At 46.2% G+C, this 19219-nt stretch overlaps 1 protein-coding gene across 17 annotated transcripts in view; it reads right to left on the reverse strand.

The window, feature by feature from the left end:
- LOC126866319 (regulating synaptic membrane exocytosis protein 2) overlaps positions 1 to 19219 on the reverse strand; it is a 69239-nt gene that overhangs the window by 10518 nt on the left and 39502 nt on the right. For 9 of the 17 annotated variants that reach the window (XM_050619734.1, XM_050619737.1, XM_050619731.1 and 6 more), the window contains 11 exons: positions 18517 to 18564; positions 16516 to 16780; positions 15577 to 15828; positions 14838 to 15023; positions 11205 to 11234; positions 8778 to 8928; positions 8032 to 8198; positions 7771 to 7946; positions 7159 to 7396; positions 2977 to 6089; positions 2440 to 2619 (listed from right to left, as the gene is read on the reverse strand). In XM_050619734.1, coding sequence (XP_050475691.1) covers positions 2440 to 2619; positions 2977 to 6089; positions 7159 to 7396; positions 7771 to 7946; positions 8032 to 8198; positions 8778 to 8928; positions 11205 to 11234; positions 14838 to 15023; positions 15577 to 15828; positions 16516 to 16780; positions 18517 to 18564 — 4806 coding nt within the window. Of the gene's footprint in view, positions 1 to 1142; positions 1300 to 2439; positions 2620 to 2976; positions 6090 to 7158; positions 7397 to 7770; positions 7947 to 8031; positions 8199 to 8777; positions 8929 to 11204; positions 11235 to 14837; positions 15024 to 15576; positions 15829 to 16515; positions 16781 to 18516; positions 18565 to 19219 lie in introns of all 17 variants that reach the window. The other 8 variants (XM_050619733.1, XM_050619742.1, XM_050619739.1 and 5 more) reach the window with 6 other exon arrangements.

Consider the following 19219-nt stretch of genomic DNA (forward strand, 5'->3'; position numbering starts at 1 on the left):
TTTGTAACGAAGAAGAAATTAAAAAAAAAAAACAAAAATAATATCGAGATATATGTATATCCATGTATATATATGCACGTATATGTAGAAATATGCGCATGAGAACACTGCATCGCTCGAAGACATCAAGAAACGAAAAGCCGTAGTGGGTGAAGTAACCTTCACCAGTAAGCACGTATCAACAGCGGCTTCTAATAAAATAAACGACAACGAATCAGGTGGTCAACTTACCTACCGTCGTGTGTAAGTCTCGATCGTAATCGAGATTTGCAACAAGTTGACCACATGTTTCATCTATAAGTTGAAAAGCTATACAAAACAGATAAACAACGCGACGTATTGCCAGCATCAATCTTTGGCCGGCGCTTTAGCTACAAAGTCACGAATAAGACAATCCGGCATGAACAAATATACTTGAGCAGCTAATACGTAAGGTTCTTGAGATACAACCTGTTTCTTCTCGATAGAACTGGATGAACAACTTCATCGAGCTCTACACAGCTCAGGAAACTCGTGCAAACGTTCATCTAAAAGTTACGTATCGCTACTACGTAGGAACAGTCTCTACGATCTATGGGAAGTGACTTGTGAATCGTTTCGCGACTATTTGGAGGACCGTGCAACCTCGAAAATACTTTCCCCAACAATTAAATAATAATAAATAATCGCAATCCGAAGTTTGATTATTAAAAATGTCGAAGAAAGTATTTTCCAACGATAGTCACGAACAGTTTCGCGTCACTCCCCTCTCTAAAGCACAACTTCTGTCTAAAGAGGAATGTGCTGAGTGTTTTATGGTTGTTGTTGTTGTTCATAGAAATGTCGTAGACTGATCACGCTGCTGTCGTTCTTCTTGCCTCTCTGTATCTCTCTGTAACTTGTACTCACATTTCGCCGAAAGCTGCTACGACATCCTCTCGAATGGACTGCTAATTATCGTTAATAAATTTAACCGCTGAAGAATAGACAGATCTAACGCGCGTATTTGTTTCATACAACGTCTGTATAAATATATGTTAAAGAAATTTGCGTGTCGATGACACCGTGCCGAACGCTCCCACGTAACGAAAATAGGGGATTGAAATCAAAGAGGGAGAAACAATTAAAACGGGGATGATATATTTTGCAGAGTGTGTTCGGACCTGTCCCCGTCGCCGCTACCCTCGCCATCGCTGCTTGCGGAACTCGGTTGCCTTCCGCTCCTTCCGCTGGCCGTGTCCTCCGGCAATACCTCCTCGCTCCTATGAACTGTAAAGGAGGACTTGCCCTTCTTCCCGAATCCTAGCCGCCGTTTTCGTCCTTCGTCGCCCACGCATGTACCACCAACAGACGCACGTGGTATGTTATGGTTTTTGCGTGACGTGATATAGTTTTTTTGTTGTGGTTGTAGTAGTAGTAGTAGTAGTAGTAGTAGTAGTAGTAGTAGTAGTAGTAGTAGTAGTAGTAGTAGTAGTAGTAGTAGAAGTAGTAGTAGAAGTAGTAGTAGAAGTAGTGGTTGTAGTGATGGTAGTAGTAGATGTTGTTTTCATAGTAGAAGAGCGGTGAATTGTGATTTTGTTGTGTTAATTTGCATATATAGTATCGATATATGCGTGGTGCGTATGTAAAAATTTTTCTCGTGGCAGAGGTGTAGTATAATTTTTTTTTTTTTTGAGTGTTTTGTTTCAACGTTTTTGCGTAATAGTAGAGCGATCGTTTCCAGCGATCGATCGGGATGATCCGCGTCGAGTGTTGTCCCGTGACACGATCGCGCGAGCGACGATATAGCCCGCCACGATGAGAAATCGTGCAGGTGGGTGCAGATCGATGACGTGAATGGTCCCCAGCGTCGAGAGATAGTTGGTTGGTAGAAGTAAAGTGTGAATGTGTTCATGTCGAAGAGAGGCGGATAGAGATGAGGAGGGATGGCGGAGAAAACAAGAATACGATTAGAATGTACATACTGCCCCGTTTACTGGGTTTTTTGCTCTTCTACCGTGTGCTCTTGATATCGTTTGTACCGCTTCCTTCGCTCTACTTCGCGGATTCTCCCATGAAACTCGTGAAAATCCGCTTTTCGATCGTCACATCTTGTCACGTGTGATGTGAACGAAGCGTACAAATGTTTAATCAAATAATCTTCTTGAAAATGACGAGAAAAATATAGCGAGAGCACACCGTAGGTCTACTCACTAATGGTGCTAAACTAATGCTATGCTATTATTCGAGGAACTATCGATATATTACAAAGAAACTGACTACATTAAGATGCCAGATAGAAAGAAGAGACAGAGAAGATAGTCTAGAAATCGCGCGAGAATAATATGAATGCGAAATAGAAAAACGTCTTCACGCGACCGCTCTCGAACTTATCGAATTTCCCGAACAAAGTAGCAATACACCGCACGCAACGTTTAAAATGTGAAATTGGAAGAAACGACTAGTGTGACGATGTGTTACCTGTGGCGGACAGCTGACTAGTGCTGTTACTCTTCTTCCCGAGACCTGACTGATACTGCACCGCGCTTCCGCCACCGCTGCTACTTCCGCTTCCGCTTTTACTGCCGGGCGAACTCTTGCGACCCCTCCTCGAGGAGTCCTCCACGTTCAAACCGATCGCCGTATCGCTCAAACTACCGTCTAATAAACAAACGTCGCGTGAACACGGAAATAATAAAAAAAGAAAGAATCTAGAAGAGTAGGATTAGGAAATTAACGCAGATACACCGATGGTTGAACGATGATTATCGCAGCATCGTTAGACTGTCCAATAAAAAAAATTACTTCCATTCAAAATACATTCGATTAGACTTCAAATAAAGAGAAACCCTCGTTATGTAGAAAAATATTTTACACTATAATTTGGGCATATCTGTATTAATCACTTCCTAAATTTCTAAACTACAATTTTCCTAATGAAAATTCCTAAAAACAATCTTCCTACAAAAAAAATAATGCCTCTAAATCTAATTCCAAAGAGAGATTGCAGAAACTTACCAACTTTCTCGTCCTGTGGCGCGTCGGTATTACTAAGACTCCTGGTGAACTGTCCCCTTTTATGGTCGTCGTGCTCGTTATCGCCTGGCTGGGTCCTGGACGGCTTCTCGTACGAGCCCGACTGACTGTACTCGCTGCTTTCGGGCATGGAGGAGGAGCGGCGATCCCGCGCGTCGTCACGTTGTTGGTTGACGGCGGCGGAGGCATCGTCGGCGGCGGTTTTTTTCCGCGAACGCCGTCGAGTCGACGACGTTGGGGACGACGACGAGGTGACGGCGGTATCAGTGAAGTTGTCGCGCCGCGACAGTTTCGTGTTTCGTGAGGTTTCGTGGTGATCGACGGCCCGTGGGTGGTAGTTTTTAGTAGTGTCGGAGGTAGCGGTTTGGGAATCAAAGAGACTTGAATTAGCGTTACCGGGGTGGGGTGCTCGGTTACGAGGCCTACGCGGATCGCACGGGCCAAATCCGCAGTTCTCGCTGCACTGGCTCTCGCTCTCCATCGAGTACTCGTAGTACTCGAGGGTGTCGCTGATCGCTACGTTCCTCTTACTACCCTGCTGCTGTTGTTGACTCGGATGCTGCTGGGCTTGCTGATGACGTTGTTGCTGCTGCCTCTTCTCGAGTAGCTCGAGATCCCTAGGCTCCGGACAGCTGCTATTTCGTCTACGGTACCTATGTCTCGATTCTACCGAAGGTCTCCTCTCTTCGCTCTTTCGCGAGAACGAGCCAGACCTACCTAATTCGTACGACATCGCTAATTCTCGACACTCCGGACAACTAGTTTTTCGCCTACCGCGATACTGCGACGACGACCGCAGCGATCCCGACCTAGCCAGTTCGTATGGTTCCCGATAATCGCGAGTCTGAACGTTTTCGTAGTCGTATCTTGAGTCTACGTAACCATCGCGAACCTGTTCCCCGTCGTAGTAGCCCGATCTAATACCATCGCTAACCACCGTGCCCGTTACGTTTTTCTGACGGAAACAGTCCGCGCACACGACCGTCTCCATCGAACCGAAATCCTCGTCCGAATCCAGAATAAAGTTCGTACTTCTTTCTTCGTCTTTTCTTCGTGGAGGATCGTAGTATCGGAGCTCTCTAGCTTCGGGGCAGCTGCTGTTCCTTTTGCGACGATACAGACGTCTGGCTCTTTCCGCTCTGTCCGACGAGCTCAGTTCCTCGTCGGAACGTAATATCGGCGTAGATTCTGCTCGTTGCAGCATCATTCGCTTGCTATCGGATAAACTCGGTATGGTTAGCGTGCCCCTCGTGCTGGATATCGTATCTCGATACGGTAAGTTCTCGTAGACACCCGTACTAACTTCTCTGCTTCCCCTTCTACTTCTCCTCTTTCTCCTTCGTGGCAGCGTATTATCTTGATAAGCGTCGGCTCCAACACACTCTGGGCCGCTGTGCGCTTGATAATCGTACTCCTCCGCGGAACGATAGTCACGATAATCACCGATATAGTCAGCATCAACGTACTGCGACGATCTTTTCTTACGTCTACTACTTCGACTGCTGTCTTTTCTTCTATAGTAATCGTCCTCGTACATTTCTGCGTCGGTTCTCGGAATATTTTCATCCTCGTAATCGTACAACCGGTGACCGTACTCGTCGACGTTCCCTCTGTCGATAAACCCTTCGTCGTATTCGATATCCCAGTTGTAACCATCGTATCCGTTCTCCAGATACGATTCGCTGCTTTTCCTTCTTCTTCGAGAACGACCGCTAGTTCTCTGATTGTCGTAGTGTTCTAAATCCGAGGCAGCGTGCATCGAAGAACAAGTAATGTCCCTGTCCGGGCCGTATTTCTCCGCGGATGACAGCGCCTCGTCGATGCTGCAGTAAATGTGCTCGTTAGCCGGGTCGCAGATATCGCTGTCGAGATTCTTCGTTCGTTTCTTGGATATGTCTAGACCGAACGCGGAATCGTGCTCCTGGAACGTCGAGTCTCTGTATTTCCTTTTGGTGGGATCTTCACGGCCAAGGACATTCCGCAGACCTATTTGATCGTCGCTGCTGAAGGAATTTTCCTCCGACAGATCGTACGAGTGGTAACCTTTACCGGCAAGGTCCATATCTATATTCTGTTTGTCGAAGCGCGGCATATAAATCTCCGTCTCGCCGCAACTAAATTCAGAATCGTATCCATAGAATGGTTTGTGATCCTGTTTCAGCATGTAATCGTAATTCTTCTCTCGATTGAGCAGAATCTTAGGCATCTTGTCGTCGCTGTTCGAGTCGAAGTACGATTTACTCTGATCACCCAGAGCCGGTATCTTGTCGCCGTAACCGGCATCGTTAATAGCCATGTTCTTCTTCAATTTACGACGGGCGGTTCTCAGGCTGTCGTCGCTGAATATGTTGCTTGATATAGTGTCATACTCGAAACTCTTGGCTCTACGCGAGAGCATGCCCGTGCCTAGTCCGAAACCGTAACGATCAGCGTAGGTATCGTGCAGCACGTCGTAGTCGAAGCTCCTAGCCTTCGAGAATAAAAACGATCTACGCGGCCGTAAGCTAACGTCTAGGTTCCTAATGCCGTGATCGTCCGTTAAGTCGTGCAAGCCTCTCGAGAACAAGTGGTGCCTAGATTTCGCGGTTCTGCCAGTACGATCTTGCCAGCTACGCGACCGTCTACGCATACCGGAGTCCACTTGATAGGGCGACGAGTATCTGTCGCGAAACTTCTCGATGAGGCGATCGTTGAAGTCGACCTGAAGGCAATCTTCCACGTATATCTCCGGTATACGATTCTTAGAGCTACCGGTTAGCTCCTCTGGCTTGAGCAAGTACCCCTCGGAGACGCTGTACTCGCTGGTCTCCGGGCTGTAATATCTCAGCATGTTCTCGTCGACGGTCTGCGACCTCGTGAACGGCGTACGCATCTTTCTGTACAACGAGCGCACCACTGCGGACTTGCTCCGTACGAGGGGATGCGGGGTGGGATTGTGCTTGCTGGGGTTGTTGCTCCTGGGCTTGGTGGGATTGTTGTTCGGACAGTGACATTCGCTGCAGGGTACCCTAAGTCTGTGCCTGCGCCTATTGCGCCTAGGGGGCAGGGGCATAGGGGATATGACACCGGGTATTAAAACGTTTTTAACTGTCGGTCTGCAAACAATGTTTTTCATATAGAGTTTTAGCGCTTCTGCGGTTACATTAACGATTTCTTTTTTGAGCCCATTCTTCATTTTTTTTTAATCAAAGAAAAAAAAAGACTCTACTCGCACGTTCGCGATCGATCGAACGCGTTTCTCTTCTTCCTTCTTTTTCTTAAAATATCTGCTATCTTTTTGGTTCCGTTTTCGCCGGGGTTTTTTCCCAAAATGGTTTTATTTTTCTTTTCTTTTTTTATACACAACATAGCTTTTGTTGCAATGCGATAGGTACCGAAAGAGAGAATTTGAGCCGAGAATTTTGTTGCATTTGTCACTCGCCGAACAAATATATATAAATGCAGGTTGTCTGTAGGACGTGCGACGATTGATTAGTCTCTTCGTGATTATACACACAACATACATACATATATGTAATTGTGACGTGTTTCAACGTAGGTAGACCTAGCCGTTCGACCAACGCCACGCACTAATCCCTGCTTTATTAGAATGGGACAATATTAAATGGACATTGACACAGTGCATAGGAGGTGCAGTCTAGCCAACTAAAGTAGTAGAATTCCTCGAAGAGAGCGCGGCAGGATTTTTGGGAAACCTATCAAGCAGGCGGGGGGAAATGAGATAGTGCAACTACGGGGTGTCGTTTCATTCGGCAATGTCCATTTAATTCAGGGATTATCGTCGATGAGAAGGTAAGCCATCAAATGTTCCATTCTGTGCGCGGTGTACATGGTCTATCGACGAGCATAACGATAATTTACTTGGAGGAGAAAACGGGATTACGCTATTCTGAATGAATGGACTATGAGATGAGATTAGTAGGAAGGAAAAAGGGAGAAAGAAATACGAGAGCCGAAGGGGAAAAAACGAGAAAAGAGGGGAAAAATAGAGGGAAAGGAACGCGATTTACCCGAATGTCACGTAAAAATGGTACAGTGGATGGCTGTCTCCTCTAAAGGGATACTTTCTTCTCTATGGAACTTGTCTTGCTTTGTACACTGACTTTGAAATGCAAGGTCATCGACTCGAAAATTAAAATACAATAGACATTGAGCTATACTCACATTAGTCCTCTAGAGCCACGTGGTCGTTCCGATTGCGTACTGAAGGCACTGCTCGTCACGGAGGCTATACTCTCCATATCGGAGTCACCAAGATCACCAAGTACGTCTTTGTCAGGACTTAAATTTCCCCTTCGCGGTCTGTGCATTCGATAAGGGTGACTGTGCGGCAAAGATAACGGATCCTGATCTATCGAGAGCAGATCCGAATCCGACAGTCCGCTATAGTGTTTTTCCCAACCTGAAAAATCAACGTTATTCCCATTGGAAATACACGTACTTCGCCAGCTGTAAATTCTAAAATATATATCCAACAACCTACGACTCCTATACCGATCCTCTTCACAGATAAATTCTAATATAATCGAAAATAAAAATAGTTGCTATCAAACTGTTTCAAAACTACGGTCAATTTTACACGTCAAACGTCCACCCTCTAATAACATCCTATTACAAAGTTCATCCTGGCGTATTCACGCTAGCCAAAAATTACCGAAACAAGGTCAATTAGGAACGCGGATTTTCACGAGGTTTCATTACTGTTCTCGTATCACGAGGTATTCGAAAACTTTGAAATTAATAACCCGGCGAACAAAATGGGAAAAGTGAGCTCACCTCCCGTACCCGTACTCCTGTACGTGGTATGCACCTGCCTATTGCGGTGTCTCATAAATCTCGCCCGTTCCTCGGGATCCTGAACAGCCCTTTCCTTCAGAGCCGTCGGAATCAGAGGCAATTGTCTCTTCTTCGGACTTCCGGTGGGAGTGGCTGTCGCTGACCTCGAGCTGAATCTGGAATGCGTAAAGCGAAACGTTCTCGTTTTCTGTTCTATCACGGTTTCGTTTGTGGCTCGCGTCGATAACTCATACAACATACCTGGGTGGAACGTAGCCGTGCGAGTAAAGCATGGATCTATGTTCCGGCGGAGACAGAGAGCGATGACCGGTGGGACTTTGAGACCTTCCGCGATACCGAAGGCTCGGCGAGTCCATAGGTGCTGCACTATGCGACCTGTGGCCCATCATTCCTCGATGAATATCGTCCTGGGGATTACAGATATTTAACTACGCCGTCCAGGTGTTCCGCAGGCGAAAACGAATCGATAATGCCGCACGCGAACCACGAAAGTGTCGGATAGAATAGGTGTATTTAAGTCTATACATACTACGATCAGTTACAAATTAATAATAGTAGCAAATTAGTAAGTTACAGGTCGTGGATTGTGCATTTTTTCTTTTACGATTTTATAATTGAACGATTTACAGAAATACGAATGTGGCTCCAATATTTAAATCGTGTCTGTTAGAAGGGAAAAACGGTTCCGTATATTGAAAAGTTAATTATGAATTTACAGCAAGTTTTAAAAAGTCACTTGATTTTGTTTGATTCTCGTTGTTGTTAGTTGCCGATTACTTGTCACGTTCTTCGCTCGCGGCTTCCGCTTATTATCATAGTTGTAAGATTCAGTGCGATTTTTCAGAAACGATGAGTGGCGAAATCTACATCCGACAATCTACAACGAGTACGTAAACTACGCGTTCGTCGAACGATCGTTAAATTCACAGAAAAAGAACGTCGAGGTATTCGGTGAAAATCGGTGGAAATGACGCAGCGGGACTCACCTTGCGATAGGTCTGGTAACCAGAAATAGACGCTGGCTGATCCCGTATCATGATGGCGGCCCGTTTACGCCCCTGCGGCGACATGTCCCTTCGACTTCGATGCTCCCCGTCGATGCACAGCTCCCTTTCCGGCGGGGGACTAGAATAGTGGCTGCTCCGGCATGCGTTCATTTTTTCGCCAATTAGTGATCGTCTTGTCACGCTTAGATTACGTTAAATTATGGACGTAGGGGAAAGGCGAGTGCTGTGATCTCGCGCTAGATTACAGAGTGCATGCGGCCAGGCTGGTTCTCATTGGCGATGCTTTATCAAATATGCATTCTCTACGCTGCGCGTTGCACCGTGCCGTGGTCTTTCTGCCGACCCCTGACACACGCACGAAACGAACTCGATTAAGCGGCAGACCAAAACACAGAATGCAAGGTTACTCTACTACGTGGCAGAAATAATAAATGGACACAAAAAGATTGTTTTCCCGATATCTCGTAGATTAAAAGCAATCTTGTGATCCATAGTTAAAATTCGTCAGAAGCTCGTTCCTTTTAAATATTTGCACGTCCTACGATGGTCTGTCAAATATGCGGACTATACGGACAGTCGCTCTAATTATTCAACCTTGAAACAATCAGCGTTGCGTCTTTCGTCGTCGCGTCTGGCTAACTGGAGAACTAAGAGTTACGAATTTACGAACAACAAGCGTTACTTCGGAGGCTCGCGTTTCTCGATAAGTTTCATTGTTTTATCCGTTCACCAATGTATCACCGGAAAGGATTATTATACTTTCGAGTTAATATTCATTACCTCATTTTGCGGACGGAGAACTGGTCACAAACCGGTCGATCTACAAAGTGCAAATACACAACGTCGCGATCCACGCGCGAAAGCTAATCTCTTACGAGTTATTTGCCAATAAAAGCCGGACACAGATTGGACGGTTTTCTCCGTGGTGTCCTCGACGAAATGGAAGGACAGATTCGGTTGCCAAGAAGCTACTTGGTAAAGAAAGGCTGGCCTGGCTGCTGTAAACAATGGTTCCGCGACTGATCAACGGAGCCAAATGCGTACAAAACCGTAGCCGGGAGATTGATCGCGCGCGAATCGCTTCGAGAACGGTGCCACTGACAGTCATCGTCCCGGTTCCTGGCAACGGGCACACCAATAAGCATCGCGAAACGTCCCCGGCGAACTGGACGTTGCCCAACAAATATCCACTGACGCGACGTAAAGCTTGCCGGAGAGAGGACAAATAAAAAGAACAGGGGAATGGAGCCACCCCGGCCGATGCATCGCGTTGCACTAAGCGTTACTAAAAGCCATGTCCTTTCGCGCAATCTAAGTCTCGTAAAACGTGGGACAGATGCAAGAAGCGATGACACGATGACGCCTACGTGTGCCTACATGATCGGTGACCTGCTGAATCTCTGCGCGCAACTACTTGTTCTTGCGCTTTTCTTTCTTCTTAACTTTCATTTTTCATTCGTATATAGTCTAATCGTTTCGTGTGCTGTTCGACGAAAAACGAACCATACACACGGTTTCTCGTCGAGCGTATCTACAGCACGCCGACGTGTTAAATGCCGACGTGCTAAACTCTTTCATTCCTTTCGTCTATCGAATAAAGTTCATTCGATCGGTGCACATGCGACTGAGAGAACGATCCGCGTGCAAACACAGGAACATCAAGTGGGTGGATGGAAGCAGCCTCCGGCGACTATTACCGAAAGTCGACCTGCGTCTGGTCTCTTGCATAGAAGCTCGACACGCGAAAGACCTCGAATATGTTTGGAAGATCAGTTATAGTCGTTTTAACGAGCGTATCCCCACGTGAATTTCCGCTAGGTTGATAGAGCTCGAATATTATTTCGGTACAACGTTGGACGTAACGAGAGACGTTTCAAGACAAAGAAATAAAGGCAGCTTATCACGGGAAAGACGAATTAGAACGATCGAGCGATTTCTCAGACGGACCCTCCTGTTGCCATTGGTGCACACGGACACGTTCGAGTGACTTTACATCGTGAGTGCGTCCAGAGTGAACGGTTACCGGGAGGATTTCTAGATCTCCGTCGTTTCTCGTCGATAATGACGCGAAACTACGGCGTCGTTAGTCGCCTCTTTCGAGGAAACGTGGAAATATACGTCTGACAAACGCCGCGATCTCTTTGACGTAGCACTCATCGTGCTACGTTGCTTTTGTTATTTCTTTACGTTGGTTTTCATCGATCTAGCTCGACAGCTAGAGTCGAGAGATCGCGTCAGTTTGCGTTCGTTGGTTTCTACATATGCGAATATCTTATATTCGATCACGTTCGTTAATAATTGATCTACACTCGGAACGCTATTTAACTTAGCGGTGAGGATGCAAGAACGTGTGTGACTGCGTGATTCGTGAGAGAGAGGAGGAAATATAAGTTTGAATGGCCGTACCGCTTATAATTTGACGGCATATTATGAAACCTAAAAAATAAACAACAGAACAGATAAATAACAAAGAAAATCAATAGACGGGATGGCTAGCGCCAACGCGAGAAATTACAGCTCGTTAGAATGTTTTGTTTCTCGTTAGAAGAATCATCGTTAACGCGATACTGGATACTATAGACGTTCCTCGATTATCGATTGAACAAGAAAAAAAAAGATAAAGAATATCTACACCGTGCCCTCGAAAACGGGCTGAAAGAACGTAGCGGTGAAAGAAAAGAGAGTAATCTGACTGTACGACACGTCGCGGCCGCCGACTCGACCGACGATGGATTTATTAATGTAACCAGTGAAACCCCTTCGGATAATCCTATTAGGTGATATTGAAGGTTATTAAATATCTGCACACCGTACGATCGGCTCCCTCGGATGTCGCCGGATGTATCAATTATTCGCCGCGCGCGTGTCTTTCTGCGGGCTCGCCTCGACCGTATCTCGCCGTATCATCGCCACTCAATGGGGATGAAACGGATAGGGAGAAGAAGAGGGGAGAAAAAATTGGTCAGCGACTCGCAGATTGAGGCCAGCGTGGATTAACGAAGCATGCACGCCGTTCCGATTCGTTTCTACAGATTCCTCGACGTAGCGACCTCGAGGTGGCCGCGGAAGCGACGTGCATGCTCGATGAAAAATTGAACAAACCGGCCGCGAAATTTTCGACGAGGAAGATCCGGCAACTTTTCCTTCGTGGGCTTTCGACGCTGTGTCGTGCAATTTTCAACGAGTCCCCGGCAAACTTACGGATATTATTATCCGAACACCCTCGAATCGAAGAGGGTCGGACCAGATAAGGCGATTGATTACAAACGAAAACGAACGAGCATGCAGGCGGAGTTTCCTGCCGGCATGGCAATCGCATTACTCCTCTACGAGAACCAGAGAATGCTCTCGAGGGAACGTGGCTCGAGAATTCCAAGCATCATCCGTGGAATAAATTTACAAAGGTTCGACCAATTAGAACCGGGAATGGTAACCGAGAGACACAAACGGACGAGGGACAAAGCGGCAGCGAGTTGCGAGGCACACAGATTCCTTCCTTCTTCGATATTTCCTCCTTGCAACGGCACGGACGAGTGGTAACCTCGTGGCTCTTCGATCTTCAACGGTTCTTTGAGCGGTCTTCGAATTAGGGCCACGAGTAATTCAAACAACGCTATACGATAATTAGCGCACACTCGATGTTGCCTTTACTTCCGCGTCACATGCATTCGTTACTTCGTCACCGTTACACACGTCGAAACACTGAATTTCCCCGTAGAAGAAACAAACACTCGGATAAAAGGGTAGATGGTCCAGTCTTTGCGGGTGTAAATCAGCAAATTCGAAGCTAGTCACGGATCCTGGCGAGTTTAAAAGGAAGTCGATTAACTCGTCAGAGGCCCTGACCTATACCCTCGCGAGTCACTGGATTCGAAAGATACCGGTGGCCACGAAATTCAGAGGAAATTGAACGAATTGCGGGCCGTGCCCTCTGTGCAAACGACAAAAAACTTTATTAAGCGTCTGGTTCAAAGTGGATTTGTTTAGGCATGCCGTTTACCACCGTCCGTAGCCGTGGGCTTCGTTTCGTATCCTCTTTGTTTTACCCTTTTTTCTCCTAGTTTGCTCACCCTTCCGTTTTTCACCCCCTGTCGGTTTCAACTCCGCCACTTTGTCGATAGTCCGTATTTCTTTCTTTTTTTCTCGTTTCCTCGGAGAAAAATAAAGAACCGAGATATTCGAGAGAAAGCACTTTGCACTCACAAATAACGATCGGACGTCATCGTTGGAATATTAATATGGATACGAGGCTCAGGGGCTGGCTTCCGCAGCCAGCGGTGGTTGCAGGCCAACTGGCATGTCAATTGGCTTGTTGCCCAGTTTTATAACTTGGCTCACGGCCTCTCTCCTCTCTCTTTCTCTAATTCTCTTTCTCGTTCCCACAACCCTCCCCCTCCCACCTACACCTTTATTCACACACCTCTCACCCCCGCCGCATTGTCTCTGTCTCTGTCTCCCTTTCGTCGTTGTGGTCGTCGCCTTTACGTCACGGCGACGCCGCCTTCCGCAAGCACAACAGATAAAAATGCTCCTCTTTCAATCATCCGGAGATTCACCTGGTGAGATCGGCCTCCGCCGACTTGGAGCATCTAAGTCGCGTAAACACCCTGCTCCTCTCAAGACTCCGTTATTCACACCCTCTAACACGAGTATAGTTCATGCACAAGTTTTCCAAAAGTCGAACTATGGATAAATTACAGAATTTGATTGGAATAACGAAGAATCGATATATCAATAATCGATGAAATATTTATCAGTGTGTAAACACGATATCGTCCGAAATAACAGGAATTGCGCACGATCGATCCTGGACCATCCCTTACGCACGCCTGACCCGTGTGTCTCCTCAATGAACCGGAAGAGGTGCAACCATGCAAGAAAGAGCAACGATGCATGGAAGGAACGTTCGAATTGCGGCTAATCTCGAGTAGCGGCGTCGGCTCGTCTTATTGACGATTAAGACCAAGTCGCACGCTACCGAGGGAATAACCATTATGCCGACAGTTACGGTGTCGGTTACGGGACCTGTAAACGAGATCTTAAGCCGGGAATAGGAACAGATTAGTAACGCGATTTCTGTTGGCCAAGGACATCGGCACGCTACTCCCGTTAAGTATCATTAATTCCTGATGAACTGCACTGGTTCAGCCACGTGGGACCTTGCACGACACAGCCCTCTCTCTCTCTCTCTCTCTCTCTCTCCGCTTCTCGACAAATTCTTCGTCGCCCGTTCAAGATGGTCCGTGGATCGATTAACGGGAACCGACGCGCATTAATCTCGTGGTCTCCTCTTCAGCTCGCGGCCAACGCGAGGCACACTATCGAACACGAGTTTGAAACCACCCCATGGATCGTTCACGTTTTCGTCGTCATTTCTTGCGTAGCTCGAACCATCTATATATTTTTCTTTCCTTTTCTTTCTTTAACGAAAGAAAGAAAATAACGTTGATATAGAAGTTAACATCTCGCTGTAAAAAGAATCGGCTCATTTTTACAATGTTTCTTCTCAAATAAATACACTGGACTGACGAACCGAGGGTGCTACAAAAAAAAAAAAAAAAATAAAGAGAAAACGATTACCAAAGCGCACTATGTGTCTACATGCAAATAAAAGAACAATATCTACGCGTAAATGCAACTAAACGCGTACTGTCTTTAGGGAAAACAAAAAGAAAGGAAAACGAGAAGGAGGCGGTCTCAAACTTCTTGCTCATAGCGTTAATTCTATCTGCATCTTACTATCGACGGTGTTTACGTGGATCCGCGTATACTCCCACGATGGATCGACGATGGATAGACGACGTTGACAATTATTTCTCGTTACAAAACGTTTTCAACTTTCGACTCGGGTCCCTGTTCTCGGTTATCCCGGCCGGTGTGCGGTCGTGGAAGAAGGTTTTTGCGCCGCGTCGGCCGTGAAAATAGCACGGGCTCTTCTCTCTCCCCCGGTTTTATATTATATTGTATATCGTTTCGGGGCGGTTTGGTGGAAGAGTTCTCGGGACGCGACGTAGAGAGATTTTCGAAGGATGCTCTTACCTGGAGGAACTGCCGATACTGCTTATACTGGCACCGTCAGCTGTTCTCCTTTGCTCCCTGGAGACGTCACAGTCCGTGATATCGCATTCGGAAGTGTCAGAGTCGCTCAGCCGCGACGTCGTCGACGGTGGACTGAGATGGCAGTCCACCGGAGTTATCACCATGTCATCGGGCTCCTGATAGTATCTGTGCAACGCGAAATTTAGATCTCACGCTACGCTCTTCTCGCTAGCGCTAGGTGAAAAAGAATCAGCCGAACGGATTCGCTGAACGACGCGACGTCATTCGGAAAATACTTGCTCTTTTCGCTGCATCGTATTATTCAACGTCTTTTCATTCGTTTTTTTTCTTTTTTCTTTTTCTTTATCATCTTTCCGTGGATTCTACGGGAATTAAACGTTGCCCGTATATACACCGCGATCGTACGTGATATAGAAAAGGGTTAACGCACGTGACCGTCGACGGATTCCTTCTCCCTCAGCCTAAATACTCGGGAAAAATAGCTGCACGCCTACAGAGGCCTAGCCCTTCTCACAAGCTTTCTAGAAGACTCGGTTTACTTTTTGTTTGCATTCAGCGACTAAGAAGCGCAAAGAGTATTCGTCAGTCACCAATCTCTAAGATATCTCTCCTAGTCTCTCATTGCAACAAGCGAACGAATGCGTTGTAGCGATTGCGTCTCATCTCAGAGGCATGAAGAAGTGAAACATCCTAAGGTCTACCGAGCTGATTCACATACCCAATATGTCGGTGTTCCCCGTGGCCGGTCAGCGGATGCCACTCGGGCTCCTCGTCGAGATGAGCTGTCGCCAGTTCCAGTATCGCTTCGCCGAGAAAATCGTTCGTGTCGTACTTCCCGTAGTCCCACACGGTTACTTCCAACGCCCTTTTCCTCAGCTCTGGCCTCCTGATTCCGTCGTAGATGAACGTCTGGTTCCACTTTGGATCGTTCGTGTTCGCCAACGTCTTCGTTCGTCTCTTCGACTTTTCGCTGCATCGGGACACGAATTAGATAGAAGGGTGAATGATAGAACACGTCCTTGATACGGTCGTAGAATCGACGCGCAAATGGGGCGATACCAGACGATCGATGTCGAGCATTAACAAGACAACGCCACTTCGAGGGAGGGAAACGAAACAGTGGTTGGGGAACCCTGGTGTAGCAGCGAGATCGTTTGGCAGCCCGGCCAAGTTCAACGGCTATCTTTTGGCTCGCGAACGCTTCTTTAGGAAATGATTTATCTCGAAAGCAGGACAGTTTCGACTTCGACATGATCGCACTGTTGTCCCCGACGTGCATAAACGCCCTCGCGAAATCTTTGCCCGGCGCCATCGAGCATCGTGCGCTCGATTCTTTTTGCATTCTACTCTACGAAAGGGATGGAAGTTTCCGCCGGTGATTTGAAACGCACGCTCGTGGCCCATAAAAATCTATACACCGTCCGTTTATCGACATTCAACGAGAAAAATGAAACACGTTCTCCGTCGAGAATCTCTCGGAGAAAACGAAGAAACTCGTTCCAGCGTCGGAACATAACGTTTTTTCTTATAAAATATCGCTCGTTCGTAACGTAGGATAGGAGGAATAGAATTATTTAAGAAGAAACAAGTCGCTGCAAGACAAAATACAGCATACGTAGAGGCGTACTTAGTTTCTGGGCCAATCGAGCTCACTCACCTCTTGTCCGGAAGCAGGAAGATCTTGGCGTAGGGATTTCTGGGTTGGCCGTTGCTCCTGGGCGTGAGCCCAGCCGCACAGATCAACGTGACGATCAACCGTAGCGCCACGGAATCGAAGCTCAGCTTCACCTGAAGATTACCTCCGACGTTTGCATTGCCGGAAGTGTGTCGGAGGTGCCTGGCGCGTCCTTGAGCGTGAAGATCCGGCGAGCCCGGCGAGGTCACTAAAACCGAAGGTTTCTCGCGCCTCGCGTCGTATAACTCTGCAAGTGATTGTTCAGTGCCGACTAGACTTTAGATCTTCTTCGTACACCTGGTAGAACTTCGAACGGTGGAATTTGGGCTACGTGGTGTGTTTAAAGGGGTCTATTTATGTAATATACGATATATATATACATATATAAAACAGTGTAGGTATATATCGTATGTGATACGAACATTTGCGAATGGCTAGAAAAAAGGGAAAAAAGAGGGAAGATGGCATCGTGTGCAGCTAGTTGGATGCTTCGTATCGCGGTGTACGAAAGGTGTACGCAAAATTCGCGAACGAACTCGTAAAACGTTGGGGCGAACGGGGACGTGGGTTCGACGATCTTTTACTAGGACACCGAATCTTGGAATACAGGCGGAGGTAGCCGGGGAATATTGAGTGACGTTCGAGTTTCGGGCAAATGCAAGAAATTCGAGGAACTTACGGCGAGATGTTCGATAAATTGTTATACTATGGAAAACGTTTTGCGACCACGAATTTGGATTATTCTTGGTTAGGGGAAACGGGTAGATTATACTGGGTTACAGAGATTCGACGGTAGTTCGTGCGTGCATACATCGTCTAGTGATCGCATCCTGTGAATTGGGAAATTTAATTCCGTGGAAATTCACAGATTACTCTGGGAGGTTACGTTTAGAATGGTTGCAACCGCGTTAACCATCGAATCACTGTAAGATTCGCCGAAAACCCGTAACTTCCCTTCCATCAGCAGGGTGTAATGCAATTTGCGGGCAGATACATCCATTCCTCGGGAGATATCACAATTCACGTGCAGGATACTCTCTCGAGCTGCCGATAGCGAAAATAACGCATCCTTGTGTAGATGCATCGAACGCAGCCGGCGGATTAGCGGTAGATGCAGTAAAATGGTTCGCGGATGCGTTTATACGCAGCCCCGCGATGCAGCATGGAAGGTGCATACACGTCGGCAGTGTTGCGTTCTCTTCCGTACGTTCTCTTCCTGAAGACGTCTAGCTATCGTCGGTTTATAAAATAACACTGCTTCACAATAACAATTATTCAAACAATCGTTTTTACATTACACAGACAAAGAATGATTAAAACGCATTAATTTAATAATCGTGTTATTCATCTCGGAAACACGATGATTGATATCGTCACACAAGCGAAACGCTAATAAACGCCTGCGTTTCTTTCTTCATTTCTATAAACCTTTTGCATCGTAAATCGCGAATCGTAAAACGGTGCAGCTTTACGAAGAGTCTATAAAATGGGTAAATCGTAGAATGGCGCATTATATACAGAAGGATTTAAATGTATGGTCCTTCGTGGTCAACGAGGGGTAGAGATACAAAAAAAGAAAAGAAAGACACAAAAGATTCACTTGTTTCAAGTTGTTGCTCCCATAAAACTATGTATCGTAAAAACGGCGGTGTTAGCAAGGGGTGCATTGGCACTACTCTCTACGTTCTACGATAACATCGATGGTATACAGAAAGCGATATAACAGTCGTAATGGTTCTCGTTAAGCATCGATCTCGATACCTGTGCACTCGATAATCGTTGCTTTTTTTGTTCTACTTTACGGTGAGAATGGTAAAACCCTTTCGTTTCACCATTTCCCAGTGAATCTTCCTAAGATTATCGAATCAAGAAAGAAAGAAACAGAAAGATTCAAAGGGAGTGAAATACAGAACCACAAACACGGATGAGGGGGAAGACACCGATTATTTGGGATCGAGAAATTTAAGAAATTTTGAGGCCTACCCCATAGAATACATTTCTTAAGACCTGGAATACGAAAAATCATATAATCTGTGACAATATAGCGTCGTTTTTAATACGCTTAACTGTACTTATGTCTATGGTATGACTTAGGTAGGGACCCGATATTTTCTCGTATGCTCTCGTATCGATTGGTTTATCGACTTTTGCAAATTCTCTTAAAATTTCAACGATCTGGAGAAATACGGCAAATTGTATCTTGCTAAGTTAGCTCTAGAACTCTCTATACTACACAATATACTACTAAAAGTAGACTTGCTGAACGATCTACGTAACAAATCTACCACTTCTCCGACTTTATTAATATTCCAACATCGTAAAACTATACATCGTGTGCATCATTGATTCAATGGTAATGATCATCGTGGATAAATTGATATCTTTTATCGTTCAACAAGCACCTCGTACAATAACGGGAGACCGAGTACTCGTCGTGGAACGAGGTACAAGTTCTCTCTCTCAAACCACTACTCGTTCGCAAACTCCCATAACACATCCTAAGTGTGATCTATCGAGTAGCTGTCTGAGCTACTCCTTGATACACAGTCTACCTTCTCTACCTTGTCGTCTAAACGCGCGTTATGCTCCGGGGGCGTTTTAAATGCTATCATCATTTTTTTTCTGCTTTTTAAAAACATCTGTCAGCGACCGTGTGTGTATACAGTATACTCTACGAGACATGTAT

The sequence above is a fragment of the Bombus huntii genome, chromosome 6, assembly GCF_024542735.1.
Source record: "Bombus huntii isolate Logan2020A chromosome 6, iyBomHunt1.1, whole genome shotgun sequence".
Classification (NCBI taxonomy): Eukaryota; Metazoa; Arthropoda; class Insecta; order Hymenoptera; family Apidae; genus Bombus; species Bombus huntii.